Source organism: Siniperca chuatsi, linkage group LG3 (assembly GCF_020085105.1).
Source record: "Siniperca chuatsi isolate FFG_IHB_CAS linkage group LG3, ASM2008510v1, whole genome shotgun sequence".
Taxonomy (NCBI): Eukaryota; Metazoa; Chordata; class Actinopteri; order Centrarchiformes; family Sinipercidae; genus Siniperca; species Siniperca chuatsi.
This window is the reverse complement of record NC_058044.1, coordinates 10,753,889-10,779,902: the sequence shown is the minus strand read 5'-3', so window position 1 is coordinate 10,779,902 and position 26,014 is coordinate 10,753,889. Positions and strand designations below refer to the sequence as shown.

Below are 26,014 nucleotides of genomic sequence, written 5' to 3'. Positions count from 1 at the left end.
GTGCAGAACAAGTGGAGGCCATAGACGGGGAGGGTATCCATTGTGTGCTGTGTGATCTCAACTACTTTGTTTTGTTTGTCCAAGCCTGACCCTCATCCATTCTTTGCAGCAGGCCTTTCACTCTCCAAACAGGAGAGTTGACATCATGCTATGATTAGACAGCATACAAACCCTAGCCCTCACAGAGTTCAATCATTCAAGAAAGCCCAGATTGCCTCAGCAAGTTTTGGCAGATTGATGTGATGAATATTTTTGCACAGGGCAGATCTTAGGAGCTGTATGTCTAAGTGATCCTGACAACTGTAGCACATATCTGATACTGATGGTGGAGTTTCATTTGCACATCAAACAGTGTCTATTCTTTTAGTTGTCTTGAGGTGACTCCTGCTTTTAGAGCATTGATGTTAATGTTAGTGGACAGTTTTATTTTATTTATTAATTTATTTATTTTGTATTTGAATAGTGCAAGCATGAAATGCTAGTTACATTCTAAGAGATATTAATGTGGGACTTCTGCTGGAACTGCAATATTATATTTTGAGCATTTATTGCCCAGTAGCCACTTTAAGTGCAGTAATATTGTTGGTTTTTAATTGGAGAGTATTGTGTTAATTGGCAACAAAAACAAACATTTTATGTATCTCCTGTGGATCTCTTAGCACCTCAGCAATTCTGCAAGTCTCACTTTCCAAATGAGTAGTGTAATCTACTGAGGCTCATTTGGGTTGTGTGCCTGTTTAGACTTATACACCCACTATCTTCATTCCTTCTTGCACAGCTCCGTTTGAGTATAAAGAGCTCAGCCCTCATGTACATTCAGACAGCCTGAGGTTACGTACTGTAATGTCTCTCTTTCTGTGTGTGAATATGACTTGGAGGAACGGGACAGAGAGAGCCAGACTGCTGTGTAATGTGTTATAGGCCGCTGGCTGGTGTGAGGCAGAGTTCACTGCACTGCCTTGGAGTTTCCCTAAATTGGTTTACAAATGTGGGGAAACTGACAATTTGAATTTATGCTTCTTTTGTTCTGAAGTGCTTTTGCCTTCAGTATCTCCAGTTAAAATGTCCCTCATGAATTAATAAAATCCAGTTTATAAAAACCCCAAGGAGACATGCTTGTTTATCATGTTTCTTCTTCAGTGCCTTCAGTGAGCGATGTGTTTGTTGGTTATTTTGCATCTGTGTGGTTGCTCTTGAATGTTCTAGAGGTTTAAAGCAACTTTTAAGCAAATTTGTTTTGTTTTTTAAAAAACCAAAGTATTTTGTAGCTAATGTTTAATGTGGCTAATGTAGTGAATCCACAGTAGCAAGTTAATGATGGGCTTAGATTTCTCATTGCTCATTTTCATGCTGTCGCCACCGCCTTGTCTTGGCTGTTACACGTGCCTGAGATTTACTGCTCTAATCCAGAGGAATTAAACTGTTTCGGGAAGCAGCCTCTGTCTGTGTGTAAGAGTTCAAATAGAGTTTATAATGTGGTTAGCTTTATCTTAGGCATCTCCCTGGCAAACCTAATAGGGATCGAGCTATCAGAGTTTAAGCTTGTGTAAAGAATGCACATCTAGTTTATCATTTTCCTTTGTAACAGCAGGAGTGCTGTGTAGGCTGACCTTCCTCAAGGCAAGAGGCAGAGATCTTTTTCATCTTTCCCTCAGGACTCCACCCACCTTCTTTGGCTCTTGCTCATTTGGCACAGGGTGATGAGCAGCAATGAGAGGTTTGGAGGTAAATGGGGCTGATGGTACCCAATGATTACAGTGATCATTGTCCTGTCAGCCATAACAAGGAGAGCCTTTACTTTCTTGTGTGTATGTTGTTCAGCCATTTGCAGTCTTTTCCACTGCCCTAAAGTCTTAGCACCTGCTGTTGTGTGACATTGGTTTTTGGAACAGAGCCCTTATTTAGGAGCAAAACCTAAACCTAGTGCAGTTGTAAATATATTTGGATAATATATTAAGGGATCCGCAACCTTGACTGTATGGGAACCTATTGCACATTTTTTGTTTGTTTGGGGAATATGTTAATTTCACACTTAATGTTTGATACTTTCATATGCACACACACTTGAAGCCCTGTATTTCCTCTGTTGCCAAGCTTAGCAGGGCAGAAAGTACAGCAGGCAAAACGGAGGACACAGACGGATGGTGGGAGCAAGAGAAGGTCAGACATATGGGAGGAGGGGGGTTGTCGCATCTTGGAGGGCAAACTTCAGTTTACCCTCAAGACATGTCACCCAGCTAATACAGAACCCCGAACATTTCACTTCACTGATTGGCCGAGACAAGCCGTAGCAGGACAGCACTGGCAATGGAGTGCCATTGGCTGTTTGTCCTGGCAGTGGTTGACAAGAGCAAAGAAAAACAAGGACAATGCAGCCTGACATTTATACACTCATTTTACTTCTTTGCTCCAAATAATCTGCTGCAGAGATGTTGTTGTTGTTTTTAAGGAAAACACCCTAATATGTTCACATTTTCCACATGTTACACTGGATGTCATGTTTCTATGTTTTAACAACAGCAACATCATTTAATTTATATCAGAGGATGTGGATAAGAGACTAGAACAGCAGGAGACTGGGGTGGTGGAGGGAGAAATCAATCTACTTATCCTGTACAGCAGCGAGTAGCTGGAGGGATCAAATCATAACCAACAGTGGTGACATTCTGAGTGAGTGAGAGCTTGGCAGATTAATAAGACCACTTCATCATCATCATCATCATGAATATGATTGGTGAATGTGACTGGTGATTAGCTGATGCCAATCAGTTGCCAGCATACGTAACTTAAGTGCTCTTAAAGCCACAATGTGCAAAGTTTTCATGTGATTATAACACCTGGGTGTGGTCAGAAGTGTGCCTTGTTGCACCCGTAACCACACCTAACAGTGATATTACTTTGCACTGACACACTCTGGGGAACTCTTCTACATCACTGCAGCAAGGTTAGAAGTTAAACCTGTGGAGGTCAGCAAAAACAAGATTTTCAGCTGCTGGTGGGTTGTGCTTTAAGCAGTGTTTTGTTTTTTTTCCTATACCAATGTTTACTTTGCTTTAACTCCTGTTAAATATTGGTACTATACTGTGTATAAAGTGTTTTGTTAATATAAAATATTCTTCACTTCCTCTCTTACCCCACATACTTCACCTAATATAAGTTCAGAAATTAATAATGAATGATCAAACAACAAAAACAAAGCATTTATTCTTTATTCTTCAATAATCTTAAACATAATCAGTCTTAAATATAGAGTCATTTTAACCAGGAAATTATAAATAGTGTAGTTTTTAAAAATGCATCTAAATTAAAACACCATCATATAACAGACTTTGTCATTTAATTTCTCAACCACTTGACCTCCTTTCATTCTTGCCTTTTTAAACCTGTGTCTATACAGGCACCATTTGTCTCCATTTCCCTGCATTCCCCTGGGTGTCACAGGCCAGCTGAAAAGTACTTTGTCACAGGCCACAGCAGTGCTAGCCTTGCAGAGAGAGAGGTGTGTGTAAGGGTGAAAGTAAATGAGAATACAGCCAGGGGCCTTCTCGACAAAGGTGTATAATATTCCAGCCCTGAGTTCCTTTTCTTCACAAATCGCCTTTTACCTCGGGTAGTGCGGGGACAAGCATGTCCCGGATCAACAGCAAGATCACTTGGCGAAGGCATGTAGATTCTAATTGGAATTCAAATTAATGTGAGGTAATTTAGTCAATGTGTGCGTGTTGTCTAACAGTGTCAATGACAATCCATTTTTTGTATGGATTAAACAAATTATATATAACATGTTAATTAGTTAGCTTTAGTGGTCCTGGTAGGCAGATTTTGTAACAGTTGGACAGAGCCAGGCTAGCTGTTTGCCCCTGTTTCCAGTCTTTGTGCTAAGCTAAGCTAACTACCTGCTGGCTGTAGCACTATATTTAACGGGCAAATATGAGAATGGTATCAATCTTCACATCTAACTCCCAGAAAGCAAATAAGCATATTTACCAAAATGGATCCCAAAAAAAATTCCCTTTGAACTGTCACCGAGGTCCTCTGACTGCTGATGTCATCATGGTTGGTGGTTTCCCTGCCAGGGCACAGTGCTCACTTCAGCAGTGTTGCTGTCTCACATTGTCCAAATGACCAGCGTGCTCCACACCAACACAGCTCGCTGAGCGGATGGAAAAATACAGGACAGTGTTATCATTGATAAGGGCTAAACCAGAGACAGCCGTGTGTGGATTAAGGTCAGAGGTCAATGAGAAATATTATCTAATGTCTGCATGAAATAGTCTCTCACTATCAGTTTGCACTATATAATTTTTGACACATACATCTGACTTTTCGTGTGGGCTGTTACTATGGTGATTCCAACACCTGTGCCCTGACAGTATGGTGTGGCAATTAGCTGCCACGTTCCAGAGTGAAAGCTCATGTAAAGAATGGCATCCACTCCAGCTATGTCACACCTTTGATAATGTGCCACAGCTCAATATGGACACATTTTACATAGACACTTCTCTTCTACTTTCACTGATTCTTTTTATTTGCTGCCATGTGAAGAGGCCATAAGTTTGCCTCAAAGATTAGACAAAAGGGACATATTAAGGCAATGAAATGCCGTTTTGATTATTTATGAAAATGTTATGGATACTGCATCCTGTTTCATTTTTAATTGATGCTGTCTGAATGTAGGACATGCAGAAGTGTCATGTAAAGTGTCTTATTTATTATTAATGAATGTGTAACTCAGGCCTACTGGATATTTATGTGTGTTAAATACTCCACATTTGCTATTTTAGTTGTGAGATGTCTCACTCCTACTCCACTTCTGTTTCCTTTTCTCTCAGCCTCTAACTCTCCTTTTTACTGTGGAGATTGTTTGTGCTCTTTAGTAGTCATTTAGCTTTTCTGGACCACCGGTTTTTCTGATAACCATCTTACACACACACACACACACACACACACACACACGCATATACACACACTTTCCCCCACTGTGTCAGCCCCAATCTCCCCTAGAGGATCCATCTGCCCTCAATCTTCAGCCATCTTGTACTCCCCCTCCTTACCCTTTCAAGTGTGTGTGTGTGTGTGTGTGTGTGTAAATACTGTACATATGCCTGGCAGTGTGTGGGTGCACTTTTGTGTGGTGGGGGGTGGGATAATGAACAGATCTTCCTCCTTTGTCTTCCTACTTGTCCACCTACAGCAACAGAGGGATAATCTGTGTGTATGTGTGTGTGGGCACAACTGACTATAGTTTAAAAGTAACTCCTGTTTCCGTCTCCAGGGGTGGGTCGTGGGTGTAAAAGGAAAAGCACTCTGAGCTGCAGAGAAAATGACGATCACAGTGTGAGACAGAATAGAAAAAGCAAGACAAATGACCCTGCGACACAAATGCTAACTGTACTGCTTTCCTCCCTTGACTCTGCATTTACTCTGCAGTATTCTGGATGTCAGGGTGTTTTGACCTCGTCCTGTTGTTATGCTCTGTGCCTCTGTGCTGTACACTCAAACACATGCAGAGTCACACAGTTACAACGTTAGTAGAAGAAGTATCTTAAAATGCACTGTGGTATGGGCCTGACCAGGGGGCACAGAAATAATGGGCTGCAAGCAACACATGGACTTTTTCAGTCTACACATTTTGATGAAAATACATAAAAACTTAAAATTCATAATGCAGAACTCTAATTTTCTAATTATTTTATTGCTACTTTTTTACTTATACAGAGGATCCAATTACTTCTTTCACTGCTGCCTCTGACTATCAAAACAAGTAAATGAGTATTATACCTTTTTGAATATTCTCCATCTTTTTCATCTCTCCTTCCTCTTTACCCCCCTTCTTTCTCCTTCTTCCAGATTACCTGCCTGCAGGACTTCTTTGGGGACGATGATGTGTTTATAGCATGCGGGCCAGAGAAGTACCGCTATGCCCAGGATGATTTTGTGTTGGATCACAGCGGTAAGGCTTCCACAGCCTTTGTGACTGGTAGGCCTGACTAAGACTAACTATACATCCGTCTCTGTGTTTGCATGTGTGTTCGCCTTAGTGTCCTTCCTCACCATTCTTCCCTCACTAGTGCTTGCAACGCTCTTTTCCTTCAGGAAGTTGACAGCAAGATATGAGGTTTGTGTGCGTGTATAAAATACTCTTTTCTTATATGATTCTCTTTCCAATTTAATTCAGATTAATATAATTTTGATAGTGGAAAGTGAAAGTCAGTCCAGCATCTATAGAAAATAATTGATGCTACACATTTCCACACACACATTCTTGCTGCCAGGTAAGGAAAAAAGGCTGCACTCTTGTTGACTGAGTGAAATTTCATTCTTGTGCGCTTCTGTGAATGCTTGTATGTTCATATTCTGTACCGTATGTGCTGTACATACAGTACATTATACACATCCTCTGTTGGGTATCACCCCTTTATCTTGTAGAAAAAACACTGAAAGTTGGAGAGTACACAGCCAGGATATGACCTCTTTAAACCAGCAGATTCATTCACTGTGAAAGCTGTAGAATTTCAGCCAACATGGGATGACCTCATGGGAAGGACAAAGGAGTTTATTATAGTAACAGTCCAAAGTATTGACATCCTGTTTAATTTTTTTTGTTGTTTTGTCAGGTTACCAGGGAGACATATCCAAACACACACTGTGTTGACTGTTAGTATGAATGATGGTGCATTGGTCGTATTCAGAGATAGTTTGGAGCTTTTGTCCCACTTACACTCCTGTGCTCCACTTTTAAGAATTAGGTCTTTGAAAGAACAAAAAAGGCACCCTGTACTCTCTGCTAAAGGTACAGAAGCTGCTCTTCCTTTTGCAAAATAGGTCCAGTACACACTCTACTGCTGAAACATGGAAAGAATAAAAATGTAGAAAATGGCCTGCACAATAGATCATGCAAAAAGGCACAAAAATATATGTTGTAATGGTGTAATCAGAAGATGTATGTAGAAAAACCGCCCATTGCCACCTGGACCTTCAGCAATATGTTAGTTTTTGTGCCAACGGTTTTAGATTTTGTTAGATTTTTGCACTTGAAATATATCAAATCTCTTGTTAGTGGCTGAGTATGCAGCCTTGCACCTCTCCAGTAATTCTTAGTATAAAGAGAGTCTTCCAATTGTGGAAACAAAAAAATTAAACAAACAAACAAAAACAAGAAAAAACTTAAAACTGACCATATATCTTCTTTTCTAATCCTAAGTGCTTTTTAAGTAGAGAAGAATATCTTCACTTCAGGGGTTGTCCTAAAAAAAGATTTGGTTTGTTTGTTGGTTTCATATGTACACCATGCAAGGAATCGTACTATATGGAGAGCCCCTTTTTAATCAGCCATTGAAACAAATATCTGGTGATATATAGCATGGAGAACACATTAGAAATGCACTGTTGGAGTGCTTCTGTGGCCGTGTTTTTTTTTTCCGTGTGTGTGTCATTACATTATACCTCTCACCGCCCCCAACCTCATTAACAAAGCCCTGACAAGTTTACCACAGGCTTCATTACATCTGCTCCTACTGCACACAGCTACACAGCAACACCATTCATGTGCAGTGATCATTTTAGCCCAGATGTTATATTCCAAGGGAAAACACAAACTCTTGTAACTGCTTTGCTCTGACAGTAAAAGACATCACTACCAAATCTTGATGTGATACTGTATATATTTTATATATTTAACAAATCAATAATAACGCTGTAATTAATTTCTGCCAACTAGTCTAAATAATATAGGTGTTTAGGTGTAGTGGGGCTCTTTACCAGACAGGATATTCTATCCTCAGATCAGTTACAAATCAGTTGAAATTCAACATTATATCTTGATGAAGCCACCTAAAATCAACAAATGTAATTTAGAGTTATTTAATTGTAATTACATTAATGTAAAAGTAATTCTTAGAGCTGCCTTTTTATGGCCAATATGTTATCTTTCTAGCTAGCTCTTAGGAGGATTATATCCTACATTACAGCATTTTTTGTTAAAATTAGGGCTGGGTATCGAACCTCTGTTTTTGGTTTTTGGAACCCAATATCAGGTAATTTATTTGTTCTTCTGTGCTTTTTAATCTGTTTTGACTAAACACTATTTGCCTCTGTTCTTTGCTGCCTCTCTGTCCCCATAATCAAGTGTAACCTGCATTCATGAAATCATGCCACATAAATAACATTTCGAGGGCCATATCCCTGGTACAGCAGCTTGTTGGGCATAATTGTGCCACATTAACTCTGACTGAGAAGAAAGAACAAGTGTGTTGAGAGTTAATATATACCATCGTGACCCTGAGTGTGTTGTTTTCCCAGAATGCAGAGTGCTAAAATCGTCTCACAGCCGCTCTGCTACTCCGAACCGGACAGCTAAGAGCCCTGGACCTTCACGACGCAGCAAGTCCCCTGGTGCAGGTAAGTCACATGACTGTACACACATACGCAGTAGTCTAGAAACAGTGTGTATTAGCCCTGTTAAATTAAGAGATATTCACGCATAGTCAGATAACATACTAACTCGTAAGTAGACAATCTGAAAGGTCAAAAATCCCATTTATCAGATGCCAGAATAACTCTGTAGGTACATTTATGGCTGACAGGCTGAGTAATAGCCTCTTTATTTGGCAGCCTCATCCTAAACTCTCAACAGCTGTCACGAGTGACTAAGCAATTTTTGTGGTGCATTGAGAGATGGTGATATTGTGCTGAGTAATTAGTGTTCTACAAGCCATTACGTCAAGTTTAAAGAAGAAGTGTTTGAGAGGTTGCCAGTTTGGAGTGCCTGCACTCTCAGTTTAGCCTTGGAAGTTCACCCAGATTCAGAGTATGTTGTAATGTGATAATACTTAATAATATCTGCCTTATTTTATTTTATTTTGCTTCTGGCACTGCAGCAAGGCAAACTGTCCACTACTCCACCAGTCAGTCTCCAATCAAATCCCCAGGTGAGGCTGGTGATGGCGTCACATAGTTATCCAACATCTGCCATATCAATGTACTTTGGTTATCAGGATAAAGTAATTGAGTAAAACGAGCTTCTCACAGCTTTAGGGCTCTCTTCTTCTCTTGAGAATAAAGGCTGGTGGTTTAAGAGTTGCCACAAAGCACTCAACACTGTCAGTCAGTTGATTGGGTTGATTGGTCTGTCAGTCCAACACGGTCCAGAGTGAAATGTCTTGAAAACTGGATTGAAAATTTTGTGGTGAGATACGTGGTCCTCAGATGAAGTTCTTCTTGTCAGGAAACCTCTGAATCTAATGATGAATTAAGTGTCATTTGAGATTACTGTTAACATTGCATGCTAATATGCTAAATGTCACACTTACATGCTAGATGTTAGCATGTTACCTTGCTGACTGTGCGCATGTGAACTTGCTAACATGCTAAAAGTTACATGCTAACGTGAAACATTCCATGGTAAACATGGTAGCTCGTTAACATGCCTAACTCCAAGCACAGCACTGTTCAAAGTTGTTCACATGGAATCGTTCAGACTGTAATTATGAGCATCATGAAGTGGGAAAAACCTTCCACCTCAGCCTCCTAGTTGTAAGTTCAAGTCTGAGATAACTAAAGAATTGTCATTAAACAGAGCTTCCATTACTGGCAGTTACATCTAAATAAAATTCAATATTAACACTGATACAGTTGATTCATATAATTTAAAAGGAGATACAGTATACACTGTTTCACATAATGAACTGCTACAAATCTGTAACACAAAAAGTAGCTAATTAAGTCTATTTAAATGTTGTAACTTAAGGGTTAGCAGTGGGGGCAACAAATTTAACAAGTTAGGAGGTTTCCCTGTACTTTTCACTCTACCGTCACTGCATGAATGCAGCATTAGGCTGACAAACTGATAAGATGTTATAAAGGGCTTTGGATTTAGGTAACAATATGGCCTTTCCTCAGGGGACACACTCAGACTGGACTTGACATTTTTACCCCAACAGTGGTGAGAAGAAAAAAGTATAGCAAAGCTTTTTGTCCACATTTTTCATCCATTATCCACCCATTAATGTTTTCTAGTATTAATTGAGCATTATATCTAAACAGTGCCAGTTTTTTTGTCTTGCCTGTCATTTTGGTTGGAGGTGAAAGGACTGTGCTGAGCCACAAAATTAATTTCTTTATTATATAATGTTTTTTAACTTTTCTTTTCTCTCTTCCTCTGACCCAGACTAGACTACATGATGTCATGTATTATATGAATCTATCTAATTTGAAAGCCTGCTGCTGCAGAATCCACTGATTCAAAGCCATGAACTGATTAGACTCACTCTTCAGCTGCGTTAATTAAATCCTGCTCTCACTGAGCAGTTACATCATATGCCTCATCTGTAGCAGCTGAGGTGCTCAAAAGTGAAATTATACTTTTACAACATTAAAATGTGCTAATGTCATGTAGTATGTTTGAGTTTTTCTCAAATAGTGCTTCAAAAGTTCCTTTACAAACCCAAGATACATACCCAGAGGAAAGTTAAGTGAAAAAAAAACCTCTAAGTGATTGTATAGTGAAACAAAACTCTGAAACAGTAGTGCGAATATGCAGCCTGTAGGCAGTGTGAAATGATTTTCCTCAGCTCAGCTGAGTTTATGCAGATGAAGAGACTGAGTTTAAGTTTGACGCATTATGTCTCTGTATTTGTGCCAGAAACCAAGAGAGAGGGAGGCAGAAATAGTCTGTTCTTGAAAGAATGAATCACTCAGTAGAAGCTCTCATCCCTGTTGCGTGCCTGTGCACCTCATGTTACACATTAAAGTATATTATGGATATGTGTTACATAGTAGTACAGAGGAAGTCCATTAATATTGGGATATTTACACCAACAAGAAACCTTTTTATGATGTAAACTGAACCAAATCATTTGAGGCATAGATTCTATTACCATGTATAATTTATGGTCATATTCATTCAGTTCAGTAATTGGCAAGAAAAGTAACAGCAGCAGCAGTTTAGATGTAGATGTAGCCTGCTGATGTGCAGGCAAAGAATGTAATAGTTGCTGCAACTTCAACACATGTCCCATCTGCAGGCAATGAAAGTAATAGATTTTGCAGTTGTAACGCTGTAAGTAATGAGTGTTGTAATTGTAGCTTTTGCTTGTTTGTAGCTGCTGTTTTTGTGTGGAGGTTAGTGTTTGTCGTTGCTTGTTGTGGAGGCTATTATTGTAGTTTTGCTAACAGATGGTAAACATCTCGTGAACACACAAAGGAAACCAGCAGCTTTAAAAAAGAAAAAATGCAGTTATAATACCAGTTGCCTGCAGGTGTGTTGAAGTTTCAGCAACTATTGCACTCTTTGCCTGTAAGTGGCGACATTAACATCTCTACATCAGCAGGTCTAAACTGCTGCTGCTGATGTGTAGAACAGGTCCAAAATGACCACTCAGCTCCCGCTAGCAACCTGCTCAACGCGATTGTGTGAGTAAGTAAGTTACAGGCAGTTCCATGAGGTGCTTCGCATCTGATAAAAACAACTACCCAGTGTGGGACTTTTTCTTAATATATGGATGCATTGTAGAAGATTACATATAAATACCATAGATTACCGTGTAGCAGAAAGAAAGGCACCTTCGAACACCTTCGAGTCATTGGCAAGCAGTCTTATCCACACACATATTTGTGTATATACAAACACACGTTATAAAAATAACTTGTATTCACGATCAGACTATTTCCCCTGCTCTTACTATCTCCTGTCTGTTTTTCTCAATACAGTAAATGGTGTCTCAAGCAGCCAGATCTCAACTCCAAAGTCCACCAAATCCTCCACTCCATCTCCCACCAGCCCCCGACCCATCCCCAGTTTTAAGGTAGGACGGTATATCACATACAGTAGATGTTGTGCACACAGACACCCACAACATGCAGCTGTATTCAAACACATTATCTATACAGTACAGTGTTTTGTAGTGTAGAATGTTTTTTACAGCATATACTGTAGGTATGCATTCACACTGACAGTCTGTCTCATACACATGAGGGACACATGACGGAGCAAAAGAACTACACGGACAGAGACTGTGAAATTGCTTAAATTACTAAATTTCACAAATTGGGCACCATTTGTATGTTTTCATTGACTATTGCAATTTATCTCATTAAGACAACTGGCAAAAGGCCGGAACAGTTATATGGATAAGATATGGATGAAGTTAAAGGTGTCCTGTGGAGTTTTCTTCTGAAAAAACACAGTTCAGTTTACATTTGGTATTCTCACCAATAAGCTTTGTGTGTATCCTTAAGGGCTAACAAACATGTTGAATGCATTACCTTCCTCGTAAAACCTTTGCAAAGCCTTTTTTTATTTTTTAGAAAAAATTTGAAAACTGCATGATCAGTGTAATAGCGTAAAATTCTTGGCGGGAATGTGTATTGCGTCACCTGTGTGCTTGTGTGGGATACAAAAAAAAAAGGGGGACCCACTCATAAAAACACTAGTCCATAGCGCCACTAGTGGACAGAAACTCCACAGGTTACCTTTAAGGTTTTATGGTTGGTCTTCAGTCTGCATCTGTCCCCTTAAAAATGTCAAACCTTTACTGGTCTTAGCTGTAATGACTCACTTGGCAAAGCGCAGAGACCTCAGACACATAAATGAAGTCTGTACTTTAAGGTGGGGATAAGGCCAAATCGCATTGACCTACTTACCACAAAATTATTAAATAAGTCAATGTGAAGTCAAGTCAAGTCAAGTAACTGAGTGACAGCCATGTATGACCTACAAGTCTGTACAGCCCATGTTGCAGCTCTATGATGTATTTTTGGTAGAGTTTGAGATACTAATCTGATTTATTGATGGATTCTTCTGTAAGCTGCATGTTAGTCCCAAACTAACATTTCTAACTGCTCCAGCCAGCTGGCAAACTTCCTCCAGAGTGCCACCGTTCCTCTCTAAGCCCAGTCAAAGACTTATCCATCCACATTCATTTGGCAGGATATTAGATTTTTATGATTTACTGACAGCTTTAAAATTCACTGGCAAAGAGGCTGAGTAGAGTAACATTTTTTGAAAAACTAAACAAGGAAGCACAAGGATGTTAATGACATAGTCGCTCACTCTCTCTCTCTCATTCATCCTCACTAAAACAGTCACATGGAAGTGGTCCGGTAAACAAAAGCCAGGTAAAGAAGTTATTTATCAGAGAAAAAAGCATTTTTATGTATCCAGTTGTAAAAGAGACATTGAAGGTGTCCCATTTCTACTTTGGTCCAAAGGACTCCCTTTTAGACTAAATAATAGATCCTTACTGTAAGGTAATGTCCATTACGGTGCAGTAAGGTAAAGAACATTACTATACATAATGGAAAAGATCACTGCTCTGATTTAAAGCTGGGGACATGCATTTATGGCTGACATTTCAAAAATATAGCCATAAGATGTTGAAATTGCCACTGCTCTGCTCTGCAGAAATGACGCTCTTAACAAATGAATCATTCATTTGGAGCCATAACGGTTTTATGTGCAGTGATGATAAGTGGATATGGAGGAGGAGATCTATTCCAGTAGCTCTCACACCTTGTACATTTTGAAGGGCAAGCTTAATTTAGACCTAGTTCACTATTTAAATAATAATATGTTTATTTTAGGATTGATGTACAGGCTGTTCTTTTCAAACAATGTGTTGTTTGTGAGCAGCATGCTTTCTAGAATATCTCACCATACTGTACAGCCACAGGTCATTTTTCTAGTTTAAGAACAAAAACAATGTTGAAAATTTGCGAATTACAACTCTGCAGTGCTTTTTATTTATATAGCATAAAAATTGTGTAGCTTGCTAAATTACAAATCTTGACTATAATGTTCATTAACTAGTCTGAAACATATTTTTTATGTAACAAAATACCACTGATACCACTAAATATCACTGAAAGCCACTAAAAAAGTGAGCCACCAATAATAAACCATCTATGTTTTATCCATGTGCAGCATGTTTTGTGGGCGCTTTTAAAGCCTAAGGTTGCCATGGAGATTTGTCTGTGGGTTTTGCTTTAGGCCCGGTGCTCATCTCTATTTTTGTTTGTATTTGCATCCTGCAGATCCCTCAGTCACATCACATCTCTTCCCCAAATGTAAATGGCTCGTTGAACAACCACCAGGAGCAAACTAATCGAATGAGTCCAGAGGGTACGTCCTGTCCTCTCCTCTCCTTTTTTGTCTGACGCATTCACCTGATCTCCCAACTAAGACAACACTATTGCATGGACTCCCTCACCCTCTAGCATGTGGAAATGACATTGACTATCACATTAAAATCATCCTCATCTTTTCCTATCAGGGCACATTTCAGAATTTGCTTACTCAACAAAAGTAGGCCTTGTGTGGAGAGTGAAATATCCCAGTGCTGTATGAGCAGATATTTAACTAAATGATTTTAGGGCCCTGTGTGTGTGTATAGACATAATATTGGCACAGGAAGACGAGTAGAGATCACTGTGCGTCTTTGTGCGTGTGTTATTTTGCTGCACAGTGTGTGGTCCTTTAATTCAGTCTTGAGTTTCTGCCAGAGCTCCCTTAGTTTTATTAAACAGCAAGGCGTGTCTGTTGCCTGTTGTAACCCCTGTCTCTCCTCAGCAGTTAATGGTAACCGCTACCTGCCTGCCTCCGCCGTCTTGGAAAAGTACAAGGTTGGCAAGGTCATCGGAGATGGCAACTTCGCTGTGGTCAAAGAGTGTGTGGAGAGGTAGGTGAAACACATTCAATCAGACTGGAAATGTTTAATGCACAGTTGTCAACTGTCCGCACAGCAGGGTGCCGCGTTGTGCAGCTTAGTGAGACATTCGTCACGTGTGGTAAATGCTCTATCAGGGTTTTTAAGTACTGATGACAGGCATTGTGGAGACAGAAATATCCCATGGATTAAACCCAGAGGTGAATTCACTTCATTAGCCTTTTAATCTCTGAGTCAACACACTGCCCAGGCAGACAGGGGGGGATGATGATGAGAGGAGGCCTGTCAAGTGTGTGTGTTCTCATAATCTGATGCACCTTCCTGGAAAGTACTTAAATGCTCCTTGTGGAGTATCTTGTAAACAAACACAGTTATGTTTACAGTAAGTATGTCTTACCAAAATGCATTGTGTGCATCCTTGAGGCCTAAGAAACATGGTGAATTAATTTCCTTCCTCAGAAAAACATTTACAAAGCCAATTTTCTGAAGATCAAAGGTTCACTTACTAGCTCTCTGAGCTTTCACAGCATCTTACAGTCCTGAATAAAGACTGTGAGGTGTAGTTGAAAGCTATACTGTTTCCAGAGGTCAAGAAGCTCAATACTCAGATTTGTTGATTATTTTAAACCTGCATTGTTTACATTCACTGCGTCCATCCATACGTCTGATTAAATCGGCTAGGAGTCTTCTTCCCACCTGTCTTTTGCTGGTGCATTGCTACATTTCTGTATCAGTGGAATGGTATTAAACCGTTGGCAGGAATGTGCATTGCGTCACTTCCTTGTGCTTGTACTGGTGCATCCTCATGTGTGTGGTAGTAAGCAGGAGATACAAACAAAACAGGGACCAGCTCATCAAAACTTTGAACTCCATAGCGCCACTAGTGGTCAAAAACTCCACAGGGTACCTTTGAGTTGTAGCCCTTTCATTGTGTATATTTTGCGAGTAGAAACATTTAAAAAACAACAACGGAAAACCTCTAGAATGGTTAAACTTGAACTTAAACTGGTTAACTTAAAACCACTGCTGACCTCCAGTGGTTTAACTTCTCACCTTGCTGTAGAGGTGTACTCCCGAGCGTGTCAGTTCACCATGACATCACTGTTGGATGTGGTTACAGGTGCAACAGAGCTCACTTCTGACCGCACCCATCACAGAGGTAAAACAAACTTGAAAGTTTCAACCTGAGATGGCAGTGAAACACTGTTCTTCATCCTGGTGTTACTCTGTATGTGTTCTCAGATTCTTGTTGAACCTGCCTGTACCCGCACTGCATCTCTGCTCATGCTAGTACCTTTCTAATAACGCTGTGGCAGTGCTCCTGCTCATTGTAACTGCGGCACTGTTGTGAGCACTTGATTTGTATTACTGACATAGTTGCAGCGTCAGTGCTGTTTTTATTGTTAGCCCTAATTGCACTGTTTCTGTTCAGGTCCACAGGAAAAGAGTTTGCACTGAAGATCATCGACAAGGCTAAATGCAGTGGAAAGGTCTCACACTGTCTTTTTTTCCCCTCCCCATCTCCCATTTCTTCTCTCTGTGTGTATTGCCTTCAGACCCATGCACACACTCATAAGGACGGGTCATATGTTGGTGTTCCATTGTGCATTATTAACACCCACACACACCTCGGAGACACACACAGACAATCCTGTGTGTGTCTCTGATCCTCTTATCCCACATGGTTAGGTTAGGCTGGTAATGTTTAATTCATTACCTAACTCAAATTATCTTCCCACTTTCACACACACTGAATCACACACCCTTGACACCAATTCTGATTCAATCAACAATGCAGAATCATTCTACTCGCATAATGGCTCAGTGTAAATCCTGTGTACTGGAGCATACAGTAAAATACACACTTGGATTATTTGCTTTGGTGTGTTTCCAGGAGCACCTCATAGAGAATGAGGTTGCAGTGCTGCGGAAGGTGAAACACCCCAACATCATCATGTTGATAGAGGAGGTGGACACTTCCTCTGAACTCTACCTGGTTATGGAGCTTGTCAAGGTACAATAGAGGTTAATAGCCATGCACAATCCTCATTTCTCTATGTGGTTTGATGTATAACCACTTTGTTGATGTTGGCACAGGGAGGGGATTTATTTGATGCCATCACCTCCTTGGCCAAATACACAGAGAGGGACGCCACTGTCATGGTGTACAATCTCGCTGGAGCTCTGAAGTACCTGCACAGCATGAACATTGTCCACAGAGACATTAAACCAGAGAACTTGCTGGTATTTATATTTACGCTCACACCACTTTCTTCACCTACAAATCCAGCTGCTCAGTGGGCTTTAACGGAGCATGTATTTCATTTTAGGTGTTTGAGTATCCAGATGGCACCAAGTCATTGAAACTCGGGGACTTTGGCCTGGCCACAGTGGTGGAAGGACCTTTGTACACCGTATGTGGAACTCCTACATATGTGGCTCCAGAAATCATCGCAGAGTCTGGGTAAACTAGATTTATTTTTGGCAGAATACTGTATACTGTAATACTTCAATACCTACATCTTTAGTTTTCACCAGTGAAGGTGCTTGTTAGAGAAACATGTTTTTACTGATCTGTGAGTTGATGGAAATATCTGTTCTACGTACAAGAGCAGAGTAGAAATGTGGGTCTGCAGTAATCAGCAGTATGGAGATTAAAAGGAGATTGGTATTTTGTGTATCAGCATACTGAATAAAGCAACACAAACCATGTATATGTGACAGCATAAAAGGCTGTAGTGGTAGATTTACTAACATATCATTATAGTAGATTGAAAACCTTGAATTTCCAAAATGTCAATACGTTGTACTTTATTTTGTTGTTTTAGGGTGAGTCAGCTATCTACTGTATATGTAACACTGGGATGATGGAAATGATTTGCTGTAAGCTATTTAGCTGCAGTTAATCCTTAACTGACCTTTTCTGTCTCCATGTCTCGACTCCCTTTCTACAGTTATGGTCTGAAGGTGGACATCTGGGCTGCAGGTGTCATCACCTACATCCTTCTGTGTGGCTTCCCTCCATTTAGAAGGTAATCGTCCTCAGTTCATATCGTCCAGTAAAGCTCATGTTTAAACATAAATTAAACTATTCACTCACAGCACCAATTGTAGTACCAAACCAGTATGATCATTTTCAGTTTTAAACAATAAACACAATGTTGAGTAAAGGTTTCAGACATGGATAATATTAAAAAGAGTTCAGTCACATTATTTGGCAATTTGTTTTACATACCTTTCGAATATCTTATGCTACATGCATACGACAAACATTTGCTGTGATTAGTCGTGTTAAGGATTGTCACCCTGCAGTCATAGTGTGGGAGGGATTTGATCCATGTTTAATCTATAACATTTCACGGTTATTATAATAAGCACATAATTAAAAGGTAGGTTACAGGTGAAGCTTTTTATTATACAAAGTGATGTACACACAGTGCAGTTTTTTTCAATGTAGAGGTATGCCATGTTTGCTGAGTAATACATTATGAATTTCTGTTCGCTGAGTGTCTATGTGTGTCTTTCCGTGTAGTGAGAGTAACATGCAAGAGGATCTGTTTGACCAGATCCTTCTTGGGCGTCTGGACTTTCCCAGTCCTTACTGGGACAACATCACTGACTCAGCCAAGGTTGGGACCACTGAGACAGAGACACACACACACACACACACAATGTGAACCTACATGGCTCACACTACTTTAATGACTGTCTGCCCATGGACACAGAAACCCCTCCAACCCTCTAAATTAATGTCATGTATTAAGGTGACAGGCCGCGCTCAGCATGCAAAACCAAACTGCTAATTAAATCCACTGCTATTACTGTGGCTCTGTCACTGTAGACAAGTGCAGTTATACACACAGCATGAAACTACTTGCAGTTACAGTATGTAGCTGTGCAGGCGTAAATTTAAGAAAGGTTGATTTAGACTTTGTGAGTGCACACGAGCACAAGCAAACAATAATGTAAAATACTCAAAACTGCAGCTAATCAATATTTCATATGAACAATGTGTGAAGTGATAGTAATATGTAAGGTGAATATAAGGTTCCTACAGCTCTGTGAAGCTTTTTAGCATCTTTCAGCTCAATGCTTTGGTTTTGGTTCAGTCTCACAGCTTTTATCAGTGTTTTTAACCGCAGCAGGCAGCTGTGCACAGTAAGAAAGTTCTAAAAACCTACTTACTGTACGCTACCTCCCCAGCACCAAACAGCAGACAGACACAGTTAGCAACTAGCTAGTGAACGTAGTGGAGCATTAAGCAGCTAAAGAGCTACAGTAGATATTCAATAATATTGAATTATAGCCCACCTCTTTGTGTGTGTGTGTTGTCAAATCAAGGTCACAATACCACGATTGAGGGACACTCCTGATGTAGAGTTAAAACAATATTTAGCTTTGATGTCATCCTAAACTGTGGTGTGTTTTTTGTTGCAGGAGCTCATTGGAAAGATGCTGACGGTCAACTCTGAGGCTCGATACACAGCACAAGACATCCTCTCCCACCCTTGGGTTACGGTATCTCATTGCAGTGTCTGTATTTGCATGTATATGTGCACATACAACCTCTTAGTGCAGCATGACTTTTGTGCATTTGCGATTTGTACATTAAGATGTCGTCTGTTGAAAAACCATTGTACCACTTCACCTCATTGCATGTTTGTGTGTATGCAGGACGACGCAGTCATTGGGAACAACATGAAGATGGAGGTCACAGGCAAACTGAAGACGCACTTTAACACTGCGCCTAAGCACAACACCACCACAGCCGGGGTGTCAGTCATCATGGTAAGCACAAAAAAAAAAACATTCACAAACCAATGTATGAACAATCCATGATTTAGGAAATATCACTGTCCTACTTTTGCCCAATTTTTCTGATTTACTGCTGACAGTAATCTAATGACCTTCACGAGATTGTTAACTTTCAGTGACCTTAAATCTGCAATACTGAGGTGTTGACATGGGTTTAATAGTAATTGACAAGGTGTCTAGAGCAGTTTGAACATGTCAGGCTGTTTTCCAAACATTTACTGCATAGTGGTGAATGTTTGACCCAAAAACAGAAGATTGAGCTCCTAATTCACTTTATATGAATCTTATCACTGGTCCAAGAATATCTGGCCTCAATCATCATCCAAGTGGACGTTAAAGACAACTTCTAAACAACTTATGCTACTGTAAACATGTCAGACAGGATTTTAGAGATGGAATGATGGAAAAACGTGGAGATCGGACAGGGCTGAAGAAGTCATTCCTGTAGTAGTTGCATCCTTCCTTCCTGTCCGTTTCAAGCCTCACTTGCATCATTTCCTGTTGTACAGTTCGACGTCCTCCACTTCCTCATCTCATCAGGTCACACTACTCCTCAGTCCACTCTCTTCAGTCTGTCTGTCTAAACTGAAAGCAGGACGGAGGGGGGTGTCTCATGAGGAATTTGATTGGATCTTTGCTGCAAAGAGCCTCATTTTTTGTTGTAAATCTCATTTGACAGTTTGAGGTGTAAGCGTGGGCCCTGGCCTCGGCCCCTCCTCCTCTCCATCCTCTTCCTCCTCCCTCCTCCTCACCCCTCCCTCACACTCGACCCAGGACCACAGGGGACGCCTGGAGCTGAGAGCCGGGTACACACTTCATACCCCCCCCTCCATCCCCCTCCTGCTTGCCTTCTTCCTTTCCAGCCATCGCCCTTCCCTTCGCCCTCTTCCCTCCATCTATATCAACTCCCTCCCCTCCTTCCTGTTTCTTTCTCAGGGCCCCTGCCCCTCTCTTCTCCAGCTGCAGTAACTGCTCTCAATAACCAACTGATGTGGACCTCGCTAATACTCTCCCAACATGCACTCTGTCCTGGATTTACCCCTCTTGACTGTTTTCATACTTGTCATTCTGCTCCTTCGCTCACATTTCATTCCATTTGTGTCGACCACAAACTTTTATGGGATGTGAAAGTAATCGTCTGTTTTGAAGGATGTTTGTTGGGGTTATTTGGCATGTTTACAGTGCTAATGCAAGCTAATGCAAGAGCAGTTTCATTTGCCTCCCTCTCTGCCATTAATTATTGTTGTTAGTAAACTAATTCTAAATTGCTCTTTAAAATCAACTTTCTGTGGGTCCACAAATCTATAATTGGTTGTTCAGCACTGTTCCATTTTAATGGTACTCTGGTGCCACCTTGTGGAGAAAAGTAAGAACTGTGCTGGCACCTTTCTGTAGTTTCAATTTGCAGAGATGGATGCAAACCAATGTGGCTTTATTGCCTTGGATACAAGATTCCCCTGCACATTTTAAAGGATGAGGCTGACATTATTCTATATTTTTCTTATTGTCAACAAATCCCATGAAAACACCAAAACCTAGAATGTGTCCATCTGTCAATACTTTGACTTCCCTTCTCTGTGTGTGACTCTCAGCCCCAAGCCATTTGGTTCCTATGAAAGATGTGAATCTATAAAAATGGGTCAAAAATATAAAGATTAATTTTTTATTAAAGGCTCAATAATTTCTTAAATAGCTGAGCATTGTTTTTAGCAAAACTTATTCAAACCTAAGTAAATGGTGTATGGTTTTTTCAATGAAGATTAATACATATCGGTGCACTAGCGAGTATTTACAGCAGCAAGATGGTGTATGTGGGATTTACTCAAAATAAACTACAGTGCTCATGTTTATAGTAATAAATGAACATGTCATCCGGTGCAACAATGTGGCCCATAGGTGTGTTTTTGGACAACCATGGAGCTCTCTGGCACAGAGAAATAAGCTATATCAATTCATTGTTGATTTTAGTCTTATCATGGGTTTTGTTGACAATAAGAAAGCTATAGAATAATGCCAGCCTTATCTTTTAAAACTAGTACATTCAACATTTAAATCATACCTCACCACAGCATTCTATTGAGTGGTATGTAAATATACCTTAGCACTCAGTGGCACGTGTTTCTACCTGAATTAGTAACTTATAGAAGGTCTTACAGTTTGTTCCAACTCAGTCATCTCAAATGCAAAGGGTCAATTTGGTTTGGAATATGTTTGAATGATCTGAAATACCAGATTAGCACTGAGCTGGAACAACAACCGTCCACTGGCCGTCATGCTTGTTGTGTTGACTTTATTTCGTGAAAATGTGAGTAAGACTAGTCTCTGTCCCTTTTTGCTTCTCCCCTCTCCCTGCCTTACGTCCCTCTGATTTAGCTCCAAGGCAATGGTATGTACTAACACTTAACGCTACGCCTCGTCTGTTCTGCTGCTGAGATTCAGCACAAGGGCAAATGAGGAACATGATATATACTGCTTTTCTGTCCCACGTAAGATCACATCATTGGCATTACTCAAGACAGAAGCACAATGTATGCATCTGTTGAATGAAAAAGTAAAAGTTTACTTTCTCATTTGCCCTTTCTCTGCACATAGAATAGCACGGATGATCTGATTTGCCTTCTCGTGGGGTCAGTGTACTGTGCAAACCATACTGTCTTTTTGTTTAATCATCTTTCAGTCATTTGTGTCCATTTTCATTAGCTTGTTTCATCATGTGTGTTGTTCATTCATAGAAATCATAAAAAATACAAAACTGGGTCAGCAGTTAATGATTGTAGGTATAAAAAGAAAACATAACATAAATCCCATTACTCACTGCAAGAGCTAGACTATCACTCACAGGAAAACACACAGGGATCATTTTATGCTAAATTACTAAGATTTTCTGAATTCAGTCATGTAGATTGGCCCACAATATATCTTTCTTTCTCTGTTCTGATTGGTGTTATTAGAACTTCAGAGGTACGTAAGTATCAAGCTGTCTGCGTTTGTTTTGCCAGAACACAGCTCTAGATAAGGAGACCCTGCGGCTCACCACCCGTCGTCGTCCAGGGCCCCAAACAAGGCCATGTCCACCATCATCAGCAGGCAAGAAAGTTCCATCTGCCCTTCCAGTCAAACCAGCCTCGCCAACAAAGTGGGCATCACGCGCCAAAGAACCAAAACCTGCCACGCTGGTGTCACCCACCAAGACTGCTTTTCTCGAGGCCCCCAAGACTGCCGTGCCAGGTGCTACATCCACCACTAATGCTCCCTGCTCTCATTCCCCAACTGATGCTGTTGATTTCCCTCCCTCTGCTGAAGCTTTCCCCATCACCTCTTTACCGGTTTCTGCCCCTCCTGAAATAAGAACATCACCTACATCACCCTCCGTCCCTCCCTGCTTATCTCTAGAAACTCCCTCACCTTCTGGCCCTCCTAATCTTTTCACCTACACAACTCCCTCTACACCTGTGTCCTGTCCTTCCCCATCATCTCCACCCATACCAGCTTCTCTTTCTCTCTCTTCTCCCACCAAACAAGCCCCTTCCACCTCTTCTACCAAAAAAGCAACGTCCCCATCTTCCTCTCCCACAAAACAAGCTTTCCCCTCCCCAGTCTCCCCCATCAAACCTGTTGTATTCTTTCCTCCCTCTTCCCCAACCAAACAAGAATCTTCCTCCTGCTCTCCCATCAATCCAACTCTGTTTCCCTCTCCTCCTTCTACACCTCCCAGATCCACAACCCCGCCCTCTCCTGCTGGCCCTCCTTCTCCCAGCCCACTACCTGCTGAAGAGCTTGTGGAGATTTAAAAGGCAGGTCAATTCTGTAGCCAATTTCACCCCTCTCACTGCTTCTCTTTACATGTATGTATCAGAAAACATAGGGGAGGAGGCTAAAACTCCACCTCAAGCATTTCCTGTAGCTGTAAACTGAGCCAGTGACTGCTGTGTCCATATTTTTCTCTCATTCTTATCCCGCTCATTTACAGAGACGGAGGATACAAGGCATTTTCTAAGAGTTTGCCAATTGTATATATGTTTGTATTTATTAATAGAGGATGTGGAGAAAGGGAATTAATTGAATATATCACTGGAAATCATGCATTACTATATCATGTTAATGTGAATTCTTCCTTTTATTTATTATCCCATTTTGACTGCCTGCGGCTCTTTTGTAAATAGTTATTCATTACACATACACACCCCATTGTGAACTCCTATTGCTTTAGCAGACACAGTATGTCCATAATACAAGTATTTCAGCATATCAAATGTCTGAACTTGCTAGCCTAGCTACCTGTAGTGTAATCCAATTACTGTAAAACCACTATCAGTATTTTCTCTGACCATAGCCATCCGGATCGTAACCACACCTTTACTGTTAAACTTAAGATTCCTATTAAGTGTTACTATATATACACACAAGTGCAGTGGGTTGACAAAATAAAAGGTAATACCTACCAAAGTACCAAGTAGCTAATAACGAGTAAGGCAATGCTTTACCTGTTTACAGCTTCAGCTCTACTTAGAGATTCTGTGCATTTGTGCGCCTTGAAATCATGCATGTAAAAAGAGGTAATAATTACATCAGTTAAAGCTGACACAAATGGCTGTTCAGATTCAATTTAAAAGGGTATGTTCATCCAAATTACAAAAAACATTTTCTAAGTCACCCCTAGCATAGTGGTTTGCAATCGTTTTGGCTTGTGAGCCCTTGTTATAGATTTAATATTTCTCTGCATTGTGGCCATTTCAACCAAAGATTCAAATTGTTTTATTTAAAAATGTTTGGGGCCTGAAGATATAAAACTATCAATTCATTCAAAAGCTAAAAATTGTAAAAAATACAAAACACAATTTTATGTAGCAGGAGTGTTGTTATCTATCAATCAGCTTCCAACCCCTCAGATTTATCTTGTGACCCCTTGGGGGTCCAGACCCCCAGTTTGGGAACAACTGCTCTGTTGTTATTTACAGTAGCCATGCAGAAAGCGTTGGGTTAATTTGCTGAGGTTATGAGATTTCTGTTGCTGCCACAATTCAATGGAGGTGAATGGAATTTTGTTTGTGGTGCTTACATGATTTTTTTAATAAATTACTATTTAGAAATTTAGCAGCAGTGTGTTTACATTTAATTTTTATATTTTCAATTTAGTTTGTCAAGGCCCCTATGGAAATTGTCCACAGTGAGATCTGCAGTTATGCAGAGTTACCAGGACATCGTTTCTGGAAAGAAATGTTGCTATTGAATATTGTAAATGTAATTTTTCAATGCTATTACCACAAACAAAATTCCATTCACCTTCAATGTATTGAGGTAGTCATTTCAGAGAAACATATCTCAAAAACCAGGGCAAATAAAAGAAAAACTCTTTGTATGATACTGCTAAAAGTAAGGCAAAGGATGTTTTTTTATTTGGGTGAACTGACCCTTTAATATGACTTTCCAGTGTATCTGCCTATATAATTCATAAATCAATTTGGCATATAATTCATAAATGAATTTATAATTCATAAATCATTTTGTGCACCCACTGTAACTGACAGACATGCTGACACATTCATTCACATACTGTTTGTATGTATTATTTGATGTGAACATTTTAGTTGTACATAGTGTGAAGAACCGTAGTTGTCCACCTGAAACTTGAAGGTTTGTTTTTGCTTACGTGTGTCTGAGCAGTTATGGCCCTAAAAGTTGTGACTGCTGTACATAAATAGAGAAACTAGATCCAACAGACATGAAACCAAATTGCAGGTTTGTTTCTAATGAACTGCAATTTTCAAACCTGAACTGCTTTCTGCTACGGCTCTAGTACTGCACAGAACGGACACATTTACCAGTTGATATAATTCCCATTGACAATGCTTTACTGTTGGTTGCATGAAACTAGTCAACACTGTTCCTTCAAAATATCCACGCAATGGTTTTTGTTCTGTTGGATTTATATGAATGAATGTGTTGCCAAGGTGACAGGTTTGTGCCTGACCACTAGCTAACAGCTCATAGCTTAATGATGCCTTCATCAAAACCAGCTAGGCAGAAAAATGGAGCTCCTAACTGTGCATCCTAAAAATGAGTTATAAGTGATTTGTTTTAAACTCCACAGCATTTACCCCAGCTGGGGTTAGTAGGGCTAACTCCTTCAGTGATTCAACATGCCTCTTTACCTCTTCAGGACTTTCAGCTGCATGCATACTCCTTTCCCCACTTCCTGCCTCCCTGTAAGACAAAACCCTCACACATATACAAAGTCAAGTTGGTACATAATGTCAGTTAGCTTCCTCTTATGTATATGTAGTTAAAGTAGATTTTCATAAGCAGTTTGTAAAGGCAAATTTGTATGAAAAGACAGTTTTAAAACAGGTATATCATCTGTGTCAAACTGGAGTAACGGTTTTTATTAGGCAGAGTGGCTGCTTTTAATGTCCAACTGTTTTGAAATAGCAGTACAGCAAAAAATAAAACTGCAATAAAGACTTCAAATGAGTGTTTGTTTGTGTGTGTGAGACCAGAGGTTGGCCACTAGAGGGTGCCATGCAGTCTTAGTGATT

General features: G+C 40.2%; 1 protein-coding gene across 13 annotated transcripts in view; it reads left to right on the top strand.

Annotated features, from left to right (window-relative positions):
- dclk2a (doublecortin-like kinase 2a) overlaps window positions 1-25,950 on the top strand; it is a 153,144-nt gene extending 127,194 nt beyond the window's left edge. For 2 of the 13 annotated variants that reach the window (XM_044190088.1, XM_044190080.1), the window contains exons 3-17: window positions 5,851-5,980; window positions 8,302-8,400; window positions 8,880-8,930; window positions 11,710-11,804; window positions 14,032-14,119; window positions 14,567-14,675; window positions 16,096-16,153; window positions 16,558-16,677; window positions 16,761-16,907; window positions 16,994-17,127; window positions 17,618-17,695; window positions 18,196-18,292; window positions 19,101-19,181; window positions 19,338-19,451; window positions 22,478-25,950. In XM_044190088.1, the coding sequence (XP_044046023.1) occupies window positions 5,851-5,980; window positions 8,302-8,400; window positions 8,880-8,930; window positions 11,710-11,804; window positions 14,032-14,119; window positions 14,567-14,675; window positions 16,096-16,153; window positions 16,558-16,677; window positions 16,761-16,907; window positions 16,994-17,127; window positions 17,618-17,695; window positions 18,196-18,292; window positions 19,101-19,181; window positions 19,338-19,451; window positions 22,478-23,269 (2,193 nt within the window). In that variant the 3' untranslated portion in view covers window positions 23,270-25,950. Of the gene's footprint in view, window positions 1-5,850; window positions 5,981-8,301; window positions 8,401-8,879; window positions 8,931-11,709; window positions 11,805-14,031; window positions 14,120-14,566; window positions 14,676-16,095; window positions 16,154-16,557; window positions 16,678-16,760; window positions 16,908-16,993; window positions 17,128-17,617; window positions 17,696-18,195; window positions 18,293-19,100; window positions 19,182-19,337; window positions 19,452-20,157; window positions 20,285-21,851; window positions 21,865-22,477 lie in introns of all 13 variants that reach the window. The other 11 variants (XR_006377447.1, XR_006377446.1, XM_044190090.1 and 8 more) reach the window with 11 other exon arrangements.
- The last annotated feature ends 64 nt before the right edge of the window (window positions 25,951-26,014 follow it).